This window comes from Anopheles arabiensis, chromosome 2 (genome assembly GCF_016920715.1).
Source record: "Anopheles arabiensis isolate DONGOLA chromosome 2, AaraD3, whole genome shotgun sequence".
Lineage (NCBI taxonomy): Eukaryota > Metazoa > Arthropoda > Insecta > Diptera > Culicidae > Anopheles > Anopheles arabiensis.
In genome coordinates, this window is record NC_053517.1 from 10,339,639 (window position 1) to 10,356,658 (window position 17,020).

The 17,020-nt window shown below is 44.7% G+C and overlaps 1 protein-coding gene across 30 annotated transcripts in view; it reads left to right on the forward strand.

The window, feature by feature from the left end:
* The window catches only part of LOC120908828 (tropomyosin-2), a 44,642-nt gene that overhangs the window by 18,099 nt on the left and 9,523 nt on the right, over positions 1-17,020 (forward strand). For 13 of the 30 annotated variants that reach the window (XM_040320248.1, XM_040320236.1, XM_040320246.1 and 10 more), the window contains 5 exons: positions 3,368-3,501; positions 5,105-5,222; positions 10,831-10,901; positions 13,211-13,286; positions 14,042-14,104. In XM_040320248.1, the coding sequence (XP_040176182.1) occupies positions 3,368-3,501; positions 5,105-5,222; positions 10,831-10,901; positions 13,211-13,286; positions 14,042-14,104 (462 nt within the window). Of the gene's footprint in view, positions 1-3,367; positions 3,502-3,907; positions 4,026-5,104; positions 5,223-10,830; positions 10,902-12,857; positions 12,929-13,210; positions 13,287-14,041; positions 14,105-15,020; positions 15,084-15,126; positions 16,761-17,020 lie in introns of those variants that run through there. The other 17 variants (XM_040320247.1, XM_040320241.1, XM_040320234.1 and 14 more) reach the window with 5 other exon arrangements.

Consider the following 17,020-nt stretch of genomic DNA (forward strand, 5'->3'; position numbering starts at 1 on the left):
TTGAATGTTTGCGTCAGTATGCGTATCATGTTTTGCCTTTGTTTGTGTGTGCGTGAGGGAAGGGTATGGGTTTGCTCTTTCTCTTTTCCTCACTCTTTGCGCATATCTTTCAACGTTCTCTGTGCTATGTTTTTTATGATCATTTCACCCTAACTGCTGTGGTCCGTTAATTAATACGCGATTGCGTATTAGGAATGTTGAAGCGGACTATTATGTGCAACAGCGCATTCTATCTACACCATCCCGAACAAACATGCTCATCAGGATATCGTACGTTTTGTTATTCTAAAATTGCCGATCAAATGCATTATGATGCTAAACGATTGAGATATGAGAAATGGTTAACGTTTTTTTTTGTTGCATTTTTGGCGCCTCTTTATCGTTCCCAATTCTGAACCCAATTGCCACGTGAGCACCAAAGTAAAGGAGAAAAGGAAAAAAACTAAGCGAAAATGAGTGCTACGTCAATTCGCATTTGGAAAAAAAAAAACGGAAGTACAATATTAACTAAAATGATCGTTTATTGCGTAAATACTCGCACCAAAATGTGCTTTCTCTTTCTTTCCGAGGAAGAAAACTGAAATATCCACAGCACCACACTACCGCACCCTCTCCCATCAATTGAGAATTGATCCCGCACTTTCTCGGACCGACCATTACCCCTCTGCAGGCTCTGAAACATGGAGTTGATCGCTTTATTGTCCCCCATCCCCAAGATCTTCTCTTTTTCCCTTATTTTTGCCGGTGTGGAATTCGCCACCCTTATAAATCAACCGATCGCAAAGACGTTTGCGTCTGTGTGTGTGTACGTGTACCCTCAAGAAGGAGGGTGGCAACGGCAAATGACGCATCCCTTGAGTCACGAAACCGTCGAACCGGGGTGGTATGTAGCAGCATATACATAACCTCCCGGCAACCACTGTACGACCACCACTGCAATGAGGAGCTCACCCCGTTGTGTATTATTGCAACACACACACACACGCGAGACATGAGGAACTGCTTCTTTCTACCCGCGGGCCGGTGTTGCGCTCTCTCACCTGCATGGAAGACCGGCGGGGTGGGCCTAACCAACAAACGCCCATCGTCTCACCCCATCTTGTGAACTGGTATGCGTAAATTGGCGATACCGGCAAGCAGACAAACACGACGACGGCTCTATGTGTGTGTGTGTGTGTTTGTTGGGACCCCACAGAAAGAAAAGCCACAAACCGCTTTGCTGCATGCCTCTTCAAGGGGGTGCGGGGGTCATCGAGAGGAAGTCGAATCAATAAAAAAAAATGGCGAAAATGGGGAGGAAGGAGGAAAGCATAATATGCAACCGGAACTGTTGATCACGCCCCACCAAGCCCGGGGCTCATCCCGTTTATGACTGTGGATTCGGGTGCTGCATACCAATTCCCCTCTCTCCCGCTCCCGCGAATGACCAATGACGTTGCACAGCATGGTGCGAGGAGGGTGTGGTGCCACAGTGGCACACAGTAGAGTGGGCTGGACCGTGGATGGAGGAGATGTGTGCCAGCGGTGGTACACACGTTTGCCGCGACCAACGCCCTGTTTGCGTGACAATGCGCTTTGCGCTACACTTGCTGACCAGCGTGCGTGCCGGTTGGGCTTGAACTGCGAAAGGGGTTGGCAGCATAAAAAGAAGGGTCTCGGGAGTGAAAAGCACGGTTTGGTGTGTTTGTTTGGAGGCATTTTTGTCACAAGTGTCTTGCGAACGTTCTTCCTCTATTTCAAACCCCTTTTAGTTGGCTCCGTAAGGAGACCAGTGGAATCGAAATCTCGCGTGGAGGGGATCCTATACCGACGCTGACCTTGAGCATAACTGTGTGGCTTTGCCAATCGATGCCGCACACATGTGTACTATCCAGCAGGTCCCGGGGAGCACAGCCACGAGCGACCAAAGGGGGGAAGGAATTCGTCGGTGGGGAGGACAGTTAATGCCGGTTCCGAGCGATGGATGATGATGTCAGCGTGTGTGCTTCTCGGTTGGTTTTGTCGCTCTCTTCAGGGTTACGGGCATAAAGGCGCAAACAAATCTGCTCCCCTCCGCTAGCATTGCCAGGAGTCCAGTTGCTATTCGCGCAGTTTTCGCTGGCCTATTGAATTATGCATCCAACGAGCGGGACACAGGGAGTTGGTGAAGGAGAAGCAAGAAGCAGTGCCCATTAGAGGTGGCAGATATCTCGTTTGCCTCCTGCACACCTGACCTGGCTGGGAATTGTTTCGAATTCTATAACCAACTTGACTCATCTGCCACAGAGCTTCTAGCGCGGCGGGCAGCACTGTATGGCATGGCCATTGAGAGGGCCCTTGGTGATTATTATGCTGATTTAGCCGCGCTTTTTGTACGGTGGAGAGTGGGTGGGAGCGCCATCATTGCATGCAAAAACCCGTGCAGTTTTTTTTATTGTTTTGTATTATGTAGCGCGGTGTCTAGCTTTATTTGATGTGTCACGTTCTTTGGTTGTGTGACACATACACAGAGACATGCAATTTTATCACATGGAGGGCATATGTGCTAATGATGGCATGCTTACTGCCACGAGTATTACTCCACCCGAGTCGTGTCTTATCTTTGTAATGCGGTGTGCCTCTCTGATATCTCGATAACTGCTTTTTTTCAAAGTGTTTGTGAGACGAACTCATTATTCATATACTGGTGGCTGACACCAAAAATAAATGTGTCACTGAATTTAAATAATTTCCACACATTTGCTTGTTGAAAAGTGCTGAGCAGCCACGGATGCTGTCTAAAAAGTATGTTCAGTATTTATCTTGTTGCTGTTATTATCCAACCAAACGCAAGACGATGACATCATGCTCCTTTCATCGGCTACATCGTACTGGCCACAAGTACCCTCTCCACACGGGTCCCATCGCTTCACACCCCCTGTTGTCATGGCTTCTTCCTTCGGTTGATTCTCTCTCGTGCGCGCGCGGCATTGCCTTATTTGGTTGCAAAGTGGAGCCAGAAATGGAGAAACGATGTAAATAAAAATAAGCCACGGCCTTGCCACACATGGAAGAGAGGTCATTTGAGGGTTGTGGGGAGGGGGGGGGGTATCCATATTTGTGACCTGGGGGGAGAGCGGTGTACTTTCACCTAGCAGTATGGGGTTTTTTGTTTTTGTGAAATGATGCGTGTCCAAGTTCCGGTTAAACACAGGATACATGCAAGGCACACTGGAATATTCAAATTTGAGGTTATTAAAGAAAAAAAACATTACGTTCTTAACTCACGGCATTCATAGCTGAGATTGCGGATAGCTAAATAAGCATTGTTTTCTTCTCTTTTAAACAAAAAAAAACCCTTAAAACATATACTAATGAGTGCTCTTCTTTCTTCTCCCTTTCCTTGCAGGCCGAATCGGAAGTCGCCGCTCTGAACCGTCGCATTCAGCTGCTGGAGGAGGATCTCGAACGTTCGGAAGAACGTTTGGCGTCCGCCACCGCTAAGCTGTCAGAGGCTTCGGCCGCTGCCGACGAGAGCGAACGGTAAGTGGGTTGGGTTCTGTGCGGGGCGGCCGACGAGTGGAGAGCGATATCCAGCGAAAGGGGGTAGCAAAGGCGCGCCACTCTCTGGTACACGCGGGAAACCACAAAAGGCCAACGAAACCAAAGGGGTGAGGGACAAAATGGCGAGACGCGCGAAAAAAAAAAGCAATGAGAAGGATAACGCGAAACAAGGAAACGGGGATTTCCATGGGAGAGGGGGGACCTCACCTGTTTGAGGACCTTCTTCTTTTTTTTCCATCACCCAAACTTTCCTTTTGTGGCCTTGCCACCCATGTGGAAGGCAGGTGCAGCATATTCCCCGTAGATCGTTTGTTCGAGACATGTTCAAGCGTTGCTCATTCATTTGCACCTTCAATCCCTTCCCTACCGCTCCCCCATTTTGCAGGATCCGGAAAGCGCTTGAAAATCGTACAAACATGGAAGACGATAGAGTAGGCATACTGGAGGCACAGCTAGCCCAGGCCAAGCTAATAGCAGAGGAAGCAGACAAAAAATACGAAGAGGTACACAACATCGCACTCACCCCACCATCCCCTCCGTAGACATCCTTCGATGGTATCATATCATTATCATTCCCACATTCCATTCGAACATTCCTCCTTTTTTCCTCCTACCCAAGTTTCCTTCATTTATGAATTCAGTTTTCTTCAGATCTTACGAATGTATGGACGGATTACGCTGTTTTAATCCTTTTTAGTTCATTGGTATGTTGCTCGTCCTTGGTGGACGATGTTCGCTCGTTGGGTTGTTTGTTTTTGTTCGTGTCTTCTTTTGCGTTGAAGTCTATTGCTGGGTTGGTTTTTCTAAATCAATGTTCAATTCGCATATTTCGTACCTGTGTATTATTCCTTGTGGCCACTGTGGTCATCAACTAGTTAGGGCCATTCCTCGACGTTGTCCTTCTCCTTCTTTAGTTTCCTCCCACGCTGCATTCGGTGCAGCCGAACAAAGGATGAGCGAAGGCGCAGTAGTCATCCTCTCTCCTTAATTGCGTATCTTTGGGGTGAAAAAACGTGTCTCATTTGCGCACGCGCAATGTGTTACTCTCTCGCGCGCGCACCTACTCTTCTGTGGTAACCCTTGGCCGGTTGTTCCGTGTCCGCAAGAAAACGTGATCCTCGCTTTACTTATAATGGTTCTTTTCTTTTCTTTCTTTCTTTCTTCTGCTTTCGTTTATTTCTTGCAACAAATTGTGTTTCTTGAATCAAATTTTAAACCTAAAAACAAAACAAACAAAACATTTGCATATTGCTCTCGTTCACTCGTGCGCCTCTCCGACAAAATAACGTGCCCCCGCCGCCAACGAAAACTCACCGACCGCCACCCTATCTCCCCCAAATCAAAAAAAATGCCCCGTCAACGATCGTCGATTATGTTTAAAAATTATTATAAAAATGTAAACGAAAAAAACGCTCCCGCACCATCCGAAAACCTGTAATTTACTGTTAATACGTTTTGCTGTGATATAATGATATGTATTTAAAAAAATCGATAATAATTTGGCACATGTATGGATGTATGGGCGCACCATGACGAAAACGAAACAAATTCACACATAAACTCGTATCGGAAACGCGTGCAGTGCTCGCAAGGTTCTTGAGAACCGTGCCCTGGCCGATGAGGAGCGCATGGACGCCCTTGAGAACCAGCTGAAGGAGGCCCGCTTCATGGCTGAGGAGGCCGATAAGAAATACGATGAGGTGCATACGCTAGACATCACTTGACTAAAACTAGGCTAGGGTTTTTTTTGGTTGATATGTGTGGGTGTGTGTGTATGTGTACTGGTGCATGTTTGGGGAAAGGGGGGGGGAATGATATGTGAAATGCTTGTAACAGTGGGGAAGAAAGATAGGAGCGAGGCAAAAACATCCGTGGAACGAGCTCCTTCGAGAAAAAGGGAACAAGAACCCAACTGGAAGGGACACTTCGTTCTCCACGATAGACTGTGTGTGTGTGTGTGTGTGCGAGTATGTGCTTGTATGATTGTATGTGGATTGAGTGTGGCACAAAAAATGTGAGGAAAAACGAAACCGAACCGAACCACATTGTGCATTGGAAAGGGAGAGGGAGAATGAACGATCAAAGGGTCCAGAACTTGCAAGCGAAAGGAAATAAAAAAGAGGATAGGAAGGATAGAGTCGATAAGGGGCGCATGATGGTGAAGCATGGGGGTATTACTACACTACTAACACATTGCTGCAGCCACACTTGGAGCTGGTTACGCTGGAGAGAGGACAAGAACAACAAAAAAACTATCAAGATCTTGTTTTCGTTTTTACATTAAACTATTCTTTTCTCGGCCCATGAGTCATAACATCTTGCACTTGTCTCCGGCGAACCAGTTCTCTCCTCGGTGCTAGAGAGTGCTGGTAGCGAATGTCGAGAATCATCATCACGTATCCAGGGGCTCGTACAGGAGTGTGCGAGAGTGTGTTTTATTAAATCGTTCTAAATACATCACAAACAAGAAATCAAAAATGAATGACAAAACATGTATGTCACGTAGGCACACATGTATGAGCTGGTAAATACCGATGCAACACTTACGTCCGGCAGCGCCTAAATTGATCACCCGAAAATAATAGCTAGAATTAAAATTTGATCCAGAACCTCTGTTCTTGCCACCCTTATCATTTGTTTCTCTTATCAAGAGTCTTCCAACCAACAAATTATGTATCGAATTTCGAGGACAGAGTCTCCAAAGCTCTCCGTCGGCCTACATCTTGTCAAAATTGATGAATATGAAAAGAAAGAGTAGAACTTTAACGACCAAGGCCAAGTCCCATTTATTATGTTTCTTTTGTAAAGCGGTGCGGTTTTCGCTCACACAACAAAATGAACTGTCCGGCTAAAAATGGTGGTTCGCCGCCTGTCTTTGTGAGAAAACATTTTTCGCATTGTGAGTTATTTTTTCCATTTAAATAAAGTTCATTTTCCACGATGATGATGGAAGCGCTAAGAAAGTGATTGTGTACCGTAGATAAAGGTAGGCGACCCCCCGGCTATGTTGTGTCCCGGGTGTCGGAATGTTTCAATGGGGGGATGGTGGTCATTGCGTTTGACCAAGAAAAAGAAAAAAAGAAGCATAAAGCAACAAAACAAGAAAAAGCTAAAATCCCGTTAAAACTCAAAATGATGGTGATGATTCTCGCCGACCCGCTTGCCTTTGTATGCTAACTAACCTTAATGTCCGTGTGCAGTGTAGTTATGAATTCACTCGGTGTTGGAGAAAAGGTGGCCTAGAAGAGGGGAGAAGTTGCGTGTCCGTCGGTGCCGCGTTGGAGATGGTTGTGAATTTTCACTCCTCGCGCGCGCACCGGTTGACACCTTGTTACATCGGGGTGGAAAAGTGTGCTGTACACACCAGCACCACCACCATCACCAGGGGGAGAACGGGGGGAGGGAGTCTCTCTCGGTAAACAAAACCACGATTGCAATGCCTAGCCTTTTAGTAAATGTTGTTGCTCATCATCCGGCACGGTGCGTGAACGAAGGGGTAGAACCAGGGGGCCAGCGGGCCGGCGGCAAGGCGATATAAACGAAGCGTTGAAAAGAAGAAAACGTGTGCCTTCCTGAATGATTGTTATGGCTTGATAATAATGCCAACTTGTTCAAACAAATCAGCGGTGCTTTCGGTAGGACTAGCGCAAACGTAACTAGCGAGAGAACGGGAGAACTGTAGCAACTGCAGCAAAAGTCGGTCAGAAATCAGCTCGGCTTTTTGCCTAGTGAGTTGAGGTTATTGTGCATTCAGTTTCAGTAGCACAGGACACAGCACATTTATATCGAAGCATCCATACACACCCATATAAACTTGTTCTAGCTTATTTTTGTTTTTATTTTCCTTTTGGACTTCAACACTTTTCAAAGGAACGCAACGCATAATAACAGAAATGCAATAATAAAAAAAAACTTATATTCGCAGCGTATCTAACACACGTGTGGGTAGTAGTAGTGCCTTTCAATTTGATCAACATATATCGCTCAGCTTACCGAGATAAAGAAGAAAGATTGTCATGCGTTAAAATTTGGTTACAAGTTCTGTTTGTTTGTTGGTTTTTTCTTTAAACGATCGCGTTCCGTCCGTCAATTATGCGACAAATAATGAGAACTACTCAATATTATTAACTTCAACAAAAGAAAATGATTAGATTTGCACGGCATGCAAGCAATACTGAACATCAGCAAATGATTACCAAGCGACGAAAAGTCTCTTTTTAGTCTACAATGTGTCTAGCAAAAGAGGAACTGTTTCGAATGCAATTGATCGGAATCGGAAGTCGTCGGAATAAAATCGCGCTCGATCGCGACAAACGAATCCTTTATTTATAGGAAGCAATTGATGTTATTGGTTAAAACAGAAAAGAAATAGCTAGAGAACATTAACACTCATTATATTATTACTAAAAGTAACCAATCGCGTGTGTCGTGCGAATCGAATCGCGGATAAGAGAGAGAGGGCGATAAAAAAAGGCAAAGCCCCGAAAGTCAAAGTGCAGCTTAATAAAGGAACAAACACTATTAATTAATGTTGATGACGCGCGCTGTATGAAAATATATAAACGCAATTATACATACACACTCAAGAAATATATAATATTTTTAAAAACCATCATATCGGAGACGAAGAAGCGATGCGTTGTGTTTATCGACTGCGTGTGTGTGTAGCATACAAAATCGAAAGTATTGTGCAATCGTGCGTACAATCCCCATGTGTGTGTGTATTCCGTCTGTTTATGGAAAAGCAATAATAAAAGCATTCGTGTATACTGTGTTTATTATATATGGTTATTTCTGACAAGTGTAAAGTATAGCCAAGCAACCGTTACCTTCATACCATGTGCAATATATTCCAATGATCCTACTGTCCGAAAGCTAGTTTTGGTATTTCTATCGAATTCCAATTGTGATCATGATAAAATGATAAAACATATCTATGTAAATTCTATTTGAGTTTGATGGGGGGTTTTGAGGCACTCAAATTGTCGGTCTCAATATTTTGGGTATTTTGATTCAAGTAGTTCCCCAGTGTTTCTATTTATTTTCCTTAGTTAGCCTTTGCTCAATGTGATCCAATCCGATTTGGCTCATCCATGACATCATTCTTTAAATATAGTCCAGTTTTTTTGAGAATACTTCCATCTCGCTTCATTTATGGTACATCTTGCCATAGAGTTATAATGTTGAATTATTTGCAATTCTTTGTGAGTAAATCAAAGATACATACTGCATTACAGGGTTTCCCAAGCCAATCTGCAAAGCGCACAGCATTTTTCATTGCATGCAAGATGTTTTTCAACAGCTGTCATGTGTTACAGAGTTTTCCAAGTCACTTTGGAATTTACACATTGTTTTTCATCGCGTACGAAATGTTATTCCACATCGATCTGATATTCATGCTGTGTTGAAAATCATGCTGAAGAAATTCAAAATTATTATGATATCAGAATAACAAATGCGGAATATCTTTTTGCACGCGGTGAAAAACAATGTTTACATTCGAAAGTGACTTGGAAACTCATGTACATTTGCATCACAATGAAATTTCAATTCATCCACATGATTTTCAACACATAACAAAGCACTGTCAACAAACTCAGTCCAGCTTGTGATGTGTTGAAAATCATGTGAAAGAACTGAAAAATGTTTGTGAAGCAAATACAACATTTGACATCTGTTGGAAAACATATCTCGCAAGCAATGAAACATGTTGTTGACATTGGAAGTTGACTCGGAAAAACCTGTAAATTACACATTTTTGTTAGAAAAAATGCTAGCAGTAGTTTGTTTGTGTGTCTTGTGATCTCTAAGGTTTGGCCCTTGGTCCTGGTTAGTGTGAGGAACAAACATTTTTGTTCATTGTGATGACAGTTATTTATTTATGGCCTTTATGGCTTTTATGTTATGGCCCATTTGAACGGGCATATGGACTTTTCGCACAATTTTAGTATTGTTTTGCTGTGAATCTGCAACTTACTTAATCATATCTTGATACATTATCAATTATGGCATCAGCCTTTGTTGCTGCCGTGTTATTAGATTTGTGTTTATACATTGAATAATGGTGACTTCATTCTTAATTGGTGCAAGCGCCTTAGCCGGTATAAACTTGCCCTAGCTGCTAATGGATTTGGTAGCAGTGACATAATTGGTTTAGCCACAGCAGGACAGTCAGTCATGCGTAAAGGTGCTTCAGCCCATACGGGACTTGAACCCACGACGGGCTTAGGTTTACGTAATACAACTTTGCCAGGCTAGTTTAATACGATTGGGTCAGCCTGTAAGTGGATTAATATTATTGATTGATAAGTTTGCATATGAATCGAATAATTGGTTCCGTTTGTCGTGTCCACCTGGCTGTGATGCACGGTCCATAGTCCATATTGTGGAATAGTATTTGAAATTTTGAAATTAGAACACAACAGTTTATTAGTATTTTTACTAAAAGAAATTGACTGCAAGGATCCTATTATCAGTAAAATGACTCCACATCCGGCCGAAGCCATAATAATATTAATTAAATATAAAAAAATACTTCACATCGTATCATGGGACAGAATAATAACAATATTATCAATTCGTGTAATACAAAAGAGTAAAAATGCCAACTATCATTATGAGCAATGCGTTTGAATCGATGAAAGGTTTCTTCAAACGTCTAGCCTAGAAAAGGACATTGGAATGTGAATGTAAATGGAATGAAGGTGAACAAAATGCTGTACAATCGGAATTCACATTCCAGGAAGGGCCCCAAAAGCGGAGATAAAAGATGAGCAATGGCATTTTCTAATAGCATTTCATTCGTCGGTTTACGACAAAAGAGAGAGATTTTTTAATAAAAATAATACAAAAAAGTTATATTTAACAAGTGTGCGCTACACGTGCGCAGGATGCATGCCCGTGTCCCCTGTTTCAGCCGGCGACAGTGTGCGGCTGTTTTCAATATCTAACCCGAAAGTGTGTTGCCTTCCTCCCAACTAACACAACCTGCAACATCCGCCCGAGTTGCTCTTCTTCTCCCCCCCGCTCGTGTGTTGTGTTTTGCTGACGCTCGGGTGGACAATGTGGGTGTCCGTTGCATGACATTGCATGAAAACGCTGCTCGAGTTAATCGAAACGAAACAAAAAAGTATGACAATTTACTAAGACCTCTTACTTTTCCTCCCCCCCCCAAACTATGCTGTTGTGTTCTACGACGGCTGCGTCCGCCTCCCCCTCACACACCTCTGTGCATCATCTTCTCGTACGATCGACGGTGGTGACGGCGGCGGCGGGTCTACGTTTCCGGGTCTTCGTCTGTGTGTGTAGGTCGCCCGTAAATTGGCCATGGTTGAGGCGGATCTTGAGCGTGCTGAAGAGCGCGCCGAAGCCGGTGAAGCGTACGTACTTTGCCCCATTTCCTCGTGTTATGTGTGTGTGTGTGTGTGTGTGTTTGCTCTCTCGAGTGCATTGCTATTTGCGTTATTAACACATTACTGCTATTGCTGCAGCGGGTGTTCTTTTATTTCCTCTGCTCCGTTTACGACACAGCCCAAAGGTAGGAAATGTGTGTGTGTTTGTGTATTTTCGGGTTCTACAGTGGTGAAAAGTGCCCTTTCCTCCCAACACGTCTGTCCCCGTCGGTCCGGTCTGGACCGACTCACGGATCGGTTCCGATGATCGTTTGATTGGAGGGAGCAGTTTACGTCGCTCTCTCTCTCTCTAAATCGTTCGCGGTGGTCTTCCACCGTCTGCTTTATGGGTGGATTACAACATTAGAGCTCCGTTCGTGGCTTGGCACCCACAACTCCTCTCGAGGAGGAGAGATTGGCCGAGTAAATCACGTTTATTGTCCGAGTGAAAGGTGGGAGGCTGTTAATTGGTGGCCCCTTTGGAAAGCTGACCGGATCCGGTGGACTACACTCTGCACTGGGTCATCTTCTTACTTCTTACTGCCTTTTTTCCCCCCTCCGACGATGTCTATATTCGTGCACTTACTGGAAATTTTCCCTTAAATTGTATGTTCAATCAAGTCCACCAACGAAGTTTTTGGAGTTAAACTGTTGTGTTGCTCGCTGAGTATAATATACCTTTGAACGTGGTTTGTTGCTTTATTTCGTTACTGTTGTTATTGTTTTGTGTGTTTATTTGGTTGTGTTTTTTTTGGCTTGTTAGTTTCGGCGCAAAGCAACACCGACTTCCAGATGCGTCCAATGCGTTGCGCCTGAGACAAGATGCTGTTTAATTTTAACTTTTTTTTTTGTTTTTGTTTGAATTTATCCAATCCCCCACAACAATCATTAATTGTATCCTCTCCTTCATATACACCCCTTTGATACCATCATATCTCTCATCTAGCAATAAGTAATCCGTATATAAAGCATGTATTATCATCCCCTTCTCGCGATCACCAGTGTGAAGGTGAAGCGTTTCCAATGCATTGTAGTGTTTGCGATCGTACAAAAGAAAGAGAGCGCGCACTTTAACTCGAATGGATCACTGCGTATCAATGGCTCGGGTGGGGGGGTTGGATATGCGTATCCTTCACGTGTGTATTGAGCACGCAGTGTCCTTCACGGGTTACGGTCGCGTAGTCTTCTTTTGCTTTGAAGCAAAGCCAGTGGCATTGTTACGCCGCTCACCTCACCTTCATGCCGTTTGTGATTGGTGCGCGAGGATACTAGGGGGGATGAGAATACCCCTGACCCTATCGATACCGATGTACTAACCTCAACACCTTTTTCTTGTCTACTTTTACCTACCCTGGCTGCTACCAAACTGACTGTGCCGCGCATCACACACACGATTGACCGATTTGCGTGTGCATTTTGCTTGTTTTTCTGTGCGCATTTCTGTGTGTGTTGTGTGTGAATGTATGTATGTTTGCAAATTGCTCAACAACGCACTGATCTCGGTGGATGATCACGTTTTTGGGGGGATGCGTTGCGCGTTTGTATGTATGCTGCGACTAACGACCGACCCAACCCGCACACACATTCCGATGCTGCCGCAAAAAAACCGAACACGAAAAACTCGATGATGCCACCGGACACCATCTCTACAACCAATCCTGCTGGGTCTTGCACGACAATGACTACGACAACGATTTCGGCTGCTCTTGGCAATGAATCGAACCAATCATCTTCGGAACCATTTTCGGGACGGACGGCTAATCACAACGCCAAACCACGGCAAACCTCTGTGCTTGTGGTCCTCATCATCCAACCATTTATTATTGACTCTGTGTGCTTGTGTGTGTGTGTTGATTTGTGCTTGCGATAACAATGCCCACCGCGGTGCTAACCCTTGGCGATGCTTTCCCGACACCCGACGCACTGGTGGCTGAACTGGATCAGGTGGCCAGAAAACTGGTGCTCATGGAACAGGACCTCGAGCGCTCGGAGGAGAAGGTCGAGATGAACGAAAGGTTTGTATAGGACACAAGATGCATTCCCAATATCCCTCCCATGTACCGAGATCATCGTACTGGGTAGTGTAACAAAAACAAAACAAAAAAAAACTGCATACAAGACATTGTTGTAAAGTGTGCTGTGTTTACTAAAGCTTAACTTAACATAAAACTAGCATGCAACGCAATTACGAGATGGAAAAAGCGAAAACTCGGTACTAAAATTATTTCTTTTCATTATTCCCTCATTTATTGCCCTTTTTGAACGTGCGCACCCGGAACAACTGTACGAACATGCAGCAAGATCGTCGAGCTTGAGGAGGAGCTGCGCGTGGTCGGTAACAACCTGAAGTCGCTGGAAGTCTCGGAAGAAAAGGTAAGACGAAAAGGTTCCCAAACACCGGCCTGAACCGCCGACCGGAGACAGGTTCAGGTCAGGATAGAAAACAAAAGGACTCTCGATGGATGGTTTACCATCTGGAGCGAGATCCTTCCTACACTGGACGGCTGGACATGACCTAATACTAAGTGCCTGGTTTTGTTTGTTTGATGATAAAGAGTTTGATGATCTTGTGAAGCATTGCTTGTAGATTTCTCATCAAGGTTGTCATGACCTACATATGAAACTGAACTATTTGCACGTGGATCATCAACGATCAAGTTTGTTCAGAATTCTTTATCGTCAAACCCCGAACGAACCTGCGCCAGACCAACTGACGTACTATTGGGACTATATCCATACCCCAAACAAACTCCCTTTCCTGGACCCCAAAACTGACTGAAGACTGACACGAAAAATTGCACCGCGCGACCCAATTTTCACTGCAATTGTTGCCGCCGCACCTGTGGTGTTGAGACCACCCCGTCTAAATGGAATTTATTTTTTATTTCTTTACAACCATTGCTCCACTTCTTCTGTTGCTCCGTGCCACATCTTGACTGCTCCCCCTTTGTTATGGATTTGCTATAATTTGTAAAAAAAATAATCATAAAATACATGTGCCGATCGACTTTGTTGTATCGTCGTCCAATCTCTTCGTCAATTGCACTATAATATCCCCAACTGTGTGATCCCCGGGATGATGCGTCGGTAAAATGATGGTTGTGTGTACTTTCCCTCGATTTGCGTAGGCTAACCAACGCGAGGAGGAGTACAAGAACCAGATCAAGACCCTCACCACCCGTCTAAAGGAGGTACAGCCCATTTGTTTAGCGCCGTTCTATAGTTTATTCGTTTTTTTCTGTGCAACGCGTGCGTGTGTTGTTGTGGATGTTGTGTTTGCTGTGTTTTTGCTTTCGATTTTTTTTGTTTTTACTGTTTCTCTTTCCCTTCTTCATATGTTGACTACGAAGTTACAGACAATATGGACATTTAACCTACTTTCTTATTCTAGACAGCGAAATGCCCCGAAACGTTTGGTTTGTGTGTTTGCAATTTTATTTTGTTTAACTCACCCCCTTCCCCCTTCATTCACAACACACTTCTCTCTTACGATGTTACGCTGACTGTGGCGTGTTGACATTGCCGCCCCGCCTCTTTCAACAGGCGAATTTTAAACCCGAACACTCTAAATTTCTTCTTCAACAATCAAAATTACCTATTTTACAGTTACAGTTTCTCGTGTAGCAGTTTTTCTAATCAAAACTCTTTTTATTACTTTCATCCATTGTGTTTTCTTTTGGCTGCTCACTTTGACGTGTGCTCATCTGTTTCGGAAACAACCGACCAACCTACTATTACTAACCTGTCCCTCAAAAATAAACAAACAACAAAACAATACGATTAACAACCTTGCCTGTGCAACCCTGCATCAACAACCAATTCTAAAATCGATGTACAAAAATCGAACATAATCGATTGAACACGGACACACGTGCGCACGCCATTACGCGCAATACGCGATCCTCGTGCGTCCGTGCGTTCGTGCGTGCCTGCCTGCCTGCCCTGTTTCAATGTACTTACTGACCGCGTGTGTGTTGTGCTGCGGGCGTGTGGAAAATGGGGACATCACCAACAATGTGTCCAACACACCATCATCATCATCATCATCGACAATCGACCGGTGTTGTGCTGCCACTGTTGCTGCTGCGTACGGACGACCGTGTTTAGGCAACGCAACGAGAGGAATCATACGGTGGCCAAGTGAGAGTGTTGGATCAGCGTCTCAAGGAGGTACAGGATATGAAACGACTTTTTTTTTTCTCTCTCGCAGTAGGTGTAGCGTTCTCTCTCTCTCTCTAGAGAGAGAGAGATAGAGCGGTGGAAACTCGCGGGCACATCCCGCTTGTGTACCACAAACTCTACATTTTAGCATTTGGCACTAAGCATTACTTCTGCAAAACAATGTACCAATCTGTTAGGGTTAAGTTTTGTGTCCTCGTGTCAGGCCTCTCTGTAGCTCTCCCACAGTTGTTAGATGCCCATACGTAGCTCTGCTCATTTCAGCGAACCTCTAGCATTTAGTGGCGTAGTTTTGTTTTGTCTCTGCACGGATATCTCATCCCCGTACTGTGCCCATCCCTAGTTCTTCGCTATTTCCCCGCTCTCTTCCCCATTTACTTACTCCTTTCTCGCTGCTGGAGGTACTTGCTCGATGATGAAATGTCTCTCCACTCCTGCTGTCTGCTGTTCGTCCGTCCTTGTGTGTGTGTGTCCTTGTCCGTCCTGTACAACTTCCTCCCCCATCCACTGTGTTTATGTCGCCGTTGCTGTGTTTTGTCCTTCGTCCTGATACGGGTGGGTGCCACGAGTCTTGAAAACCATCACAACTTGCTACATTTACATTTTGTGTGTACAGTCTATGTGTGTGTTGAGTAATTGTGATGCTGATGATGCATCTGTTTCCTTCGGGAGTTAGAAAGGACTGACCTCTGCTATTTTTCCCGTACACGAACAACCTTCTGGCGCGCTTCTGTATCTGTCTCGTATTAAAATCCAGTCCAACCGTTTCCCCTTTCTGTGCGTTCTCCCTTGTCTATGTGGTGGTAGAATGTGGCACCCTTCGCACCCATTCCAAACATGCTCCAGATAACGCGTTGCTGTGTTGCTGGCTCCTCAGGGTCGGGGCGTGTGTGTTCTGCATGTGTTGCATTTTTTTTTTGTGTTTTCATTTTACTGACACAAACAGTAGGGATGTTTTACACTTTTCTCAAAAACACATGTTTCCTGCCACACACACAAATACACCTATCAAACAAACATACACACATACACTTAGAACATATGCCAAAAAAAGGTTGTTCTTTTTTATCAACAGCGAGAAAGGTTAAATATGCCTAACCTGCTGCTGCTGCTTCTAGGAGGAAGCCAAAAAGCCCTGCTCTATTTACACCAACGCTCCAAATGCTTTCGCAGTGACATGTATATGTGCGTATATGTGTGTGTGTGCGCGCGCAGCCATGTTTGTCCCACGTGTCACCCTTTGTGCGTGTCTCCATCTTCCCCTGTGTTCGTTTTTCTCCCCCTTTTCCAAAGACCACCCGAAGTCCGCTGATTATGATGTTGTTCCGCAGAGAACGAGTGAGAGGAAGATACAGAATCTGTTGTTGGGCTGCGGGTTTTAGGTGTCTTCAGCAAACTCCACAGCATTTGGATGCGCTTTATCCGGTTCCGGAAGGACCGAGATAAAGCAGTGACCGACACTGACCAACGACCGGGAAAAATTCGACCAACACCAGAAAAAGAAACACTCACCTTCTGGGCTAGCCATCCCGTTCCCTTCTTCATCTAATTCTTCCATTTTTCATTCCAACTCCATTCGATTGTGATGTTCGCGCGCTATTGTAGGCAATGGCATCGCGTGATTCCGTTGAGGATAAGATCCATCAGCTGAACGATAAGCTAACCAACGTAAGTTTTTTTCCCTGTTCGAGGTTCGTGTCCCCCCGACGGACCCATTGTCTCTCTCTCTTCATTGCGCGATCTCTATTACAACGGTGGTGACAGTCGCTTTCCACGGACTCGGTTCGCTTCTCTTCATCTCCCCTTAAGAGTTGACTGTCTCGTCTCACTTGCCTCTTCACGAATGCTTACTCTAAAATCGGCGCTCTCATCAGGTGGTGTGATATCCGGATCTTCGTGGACCCGCTAGACAATTCATCGATCCGCTT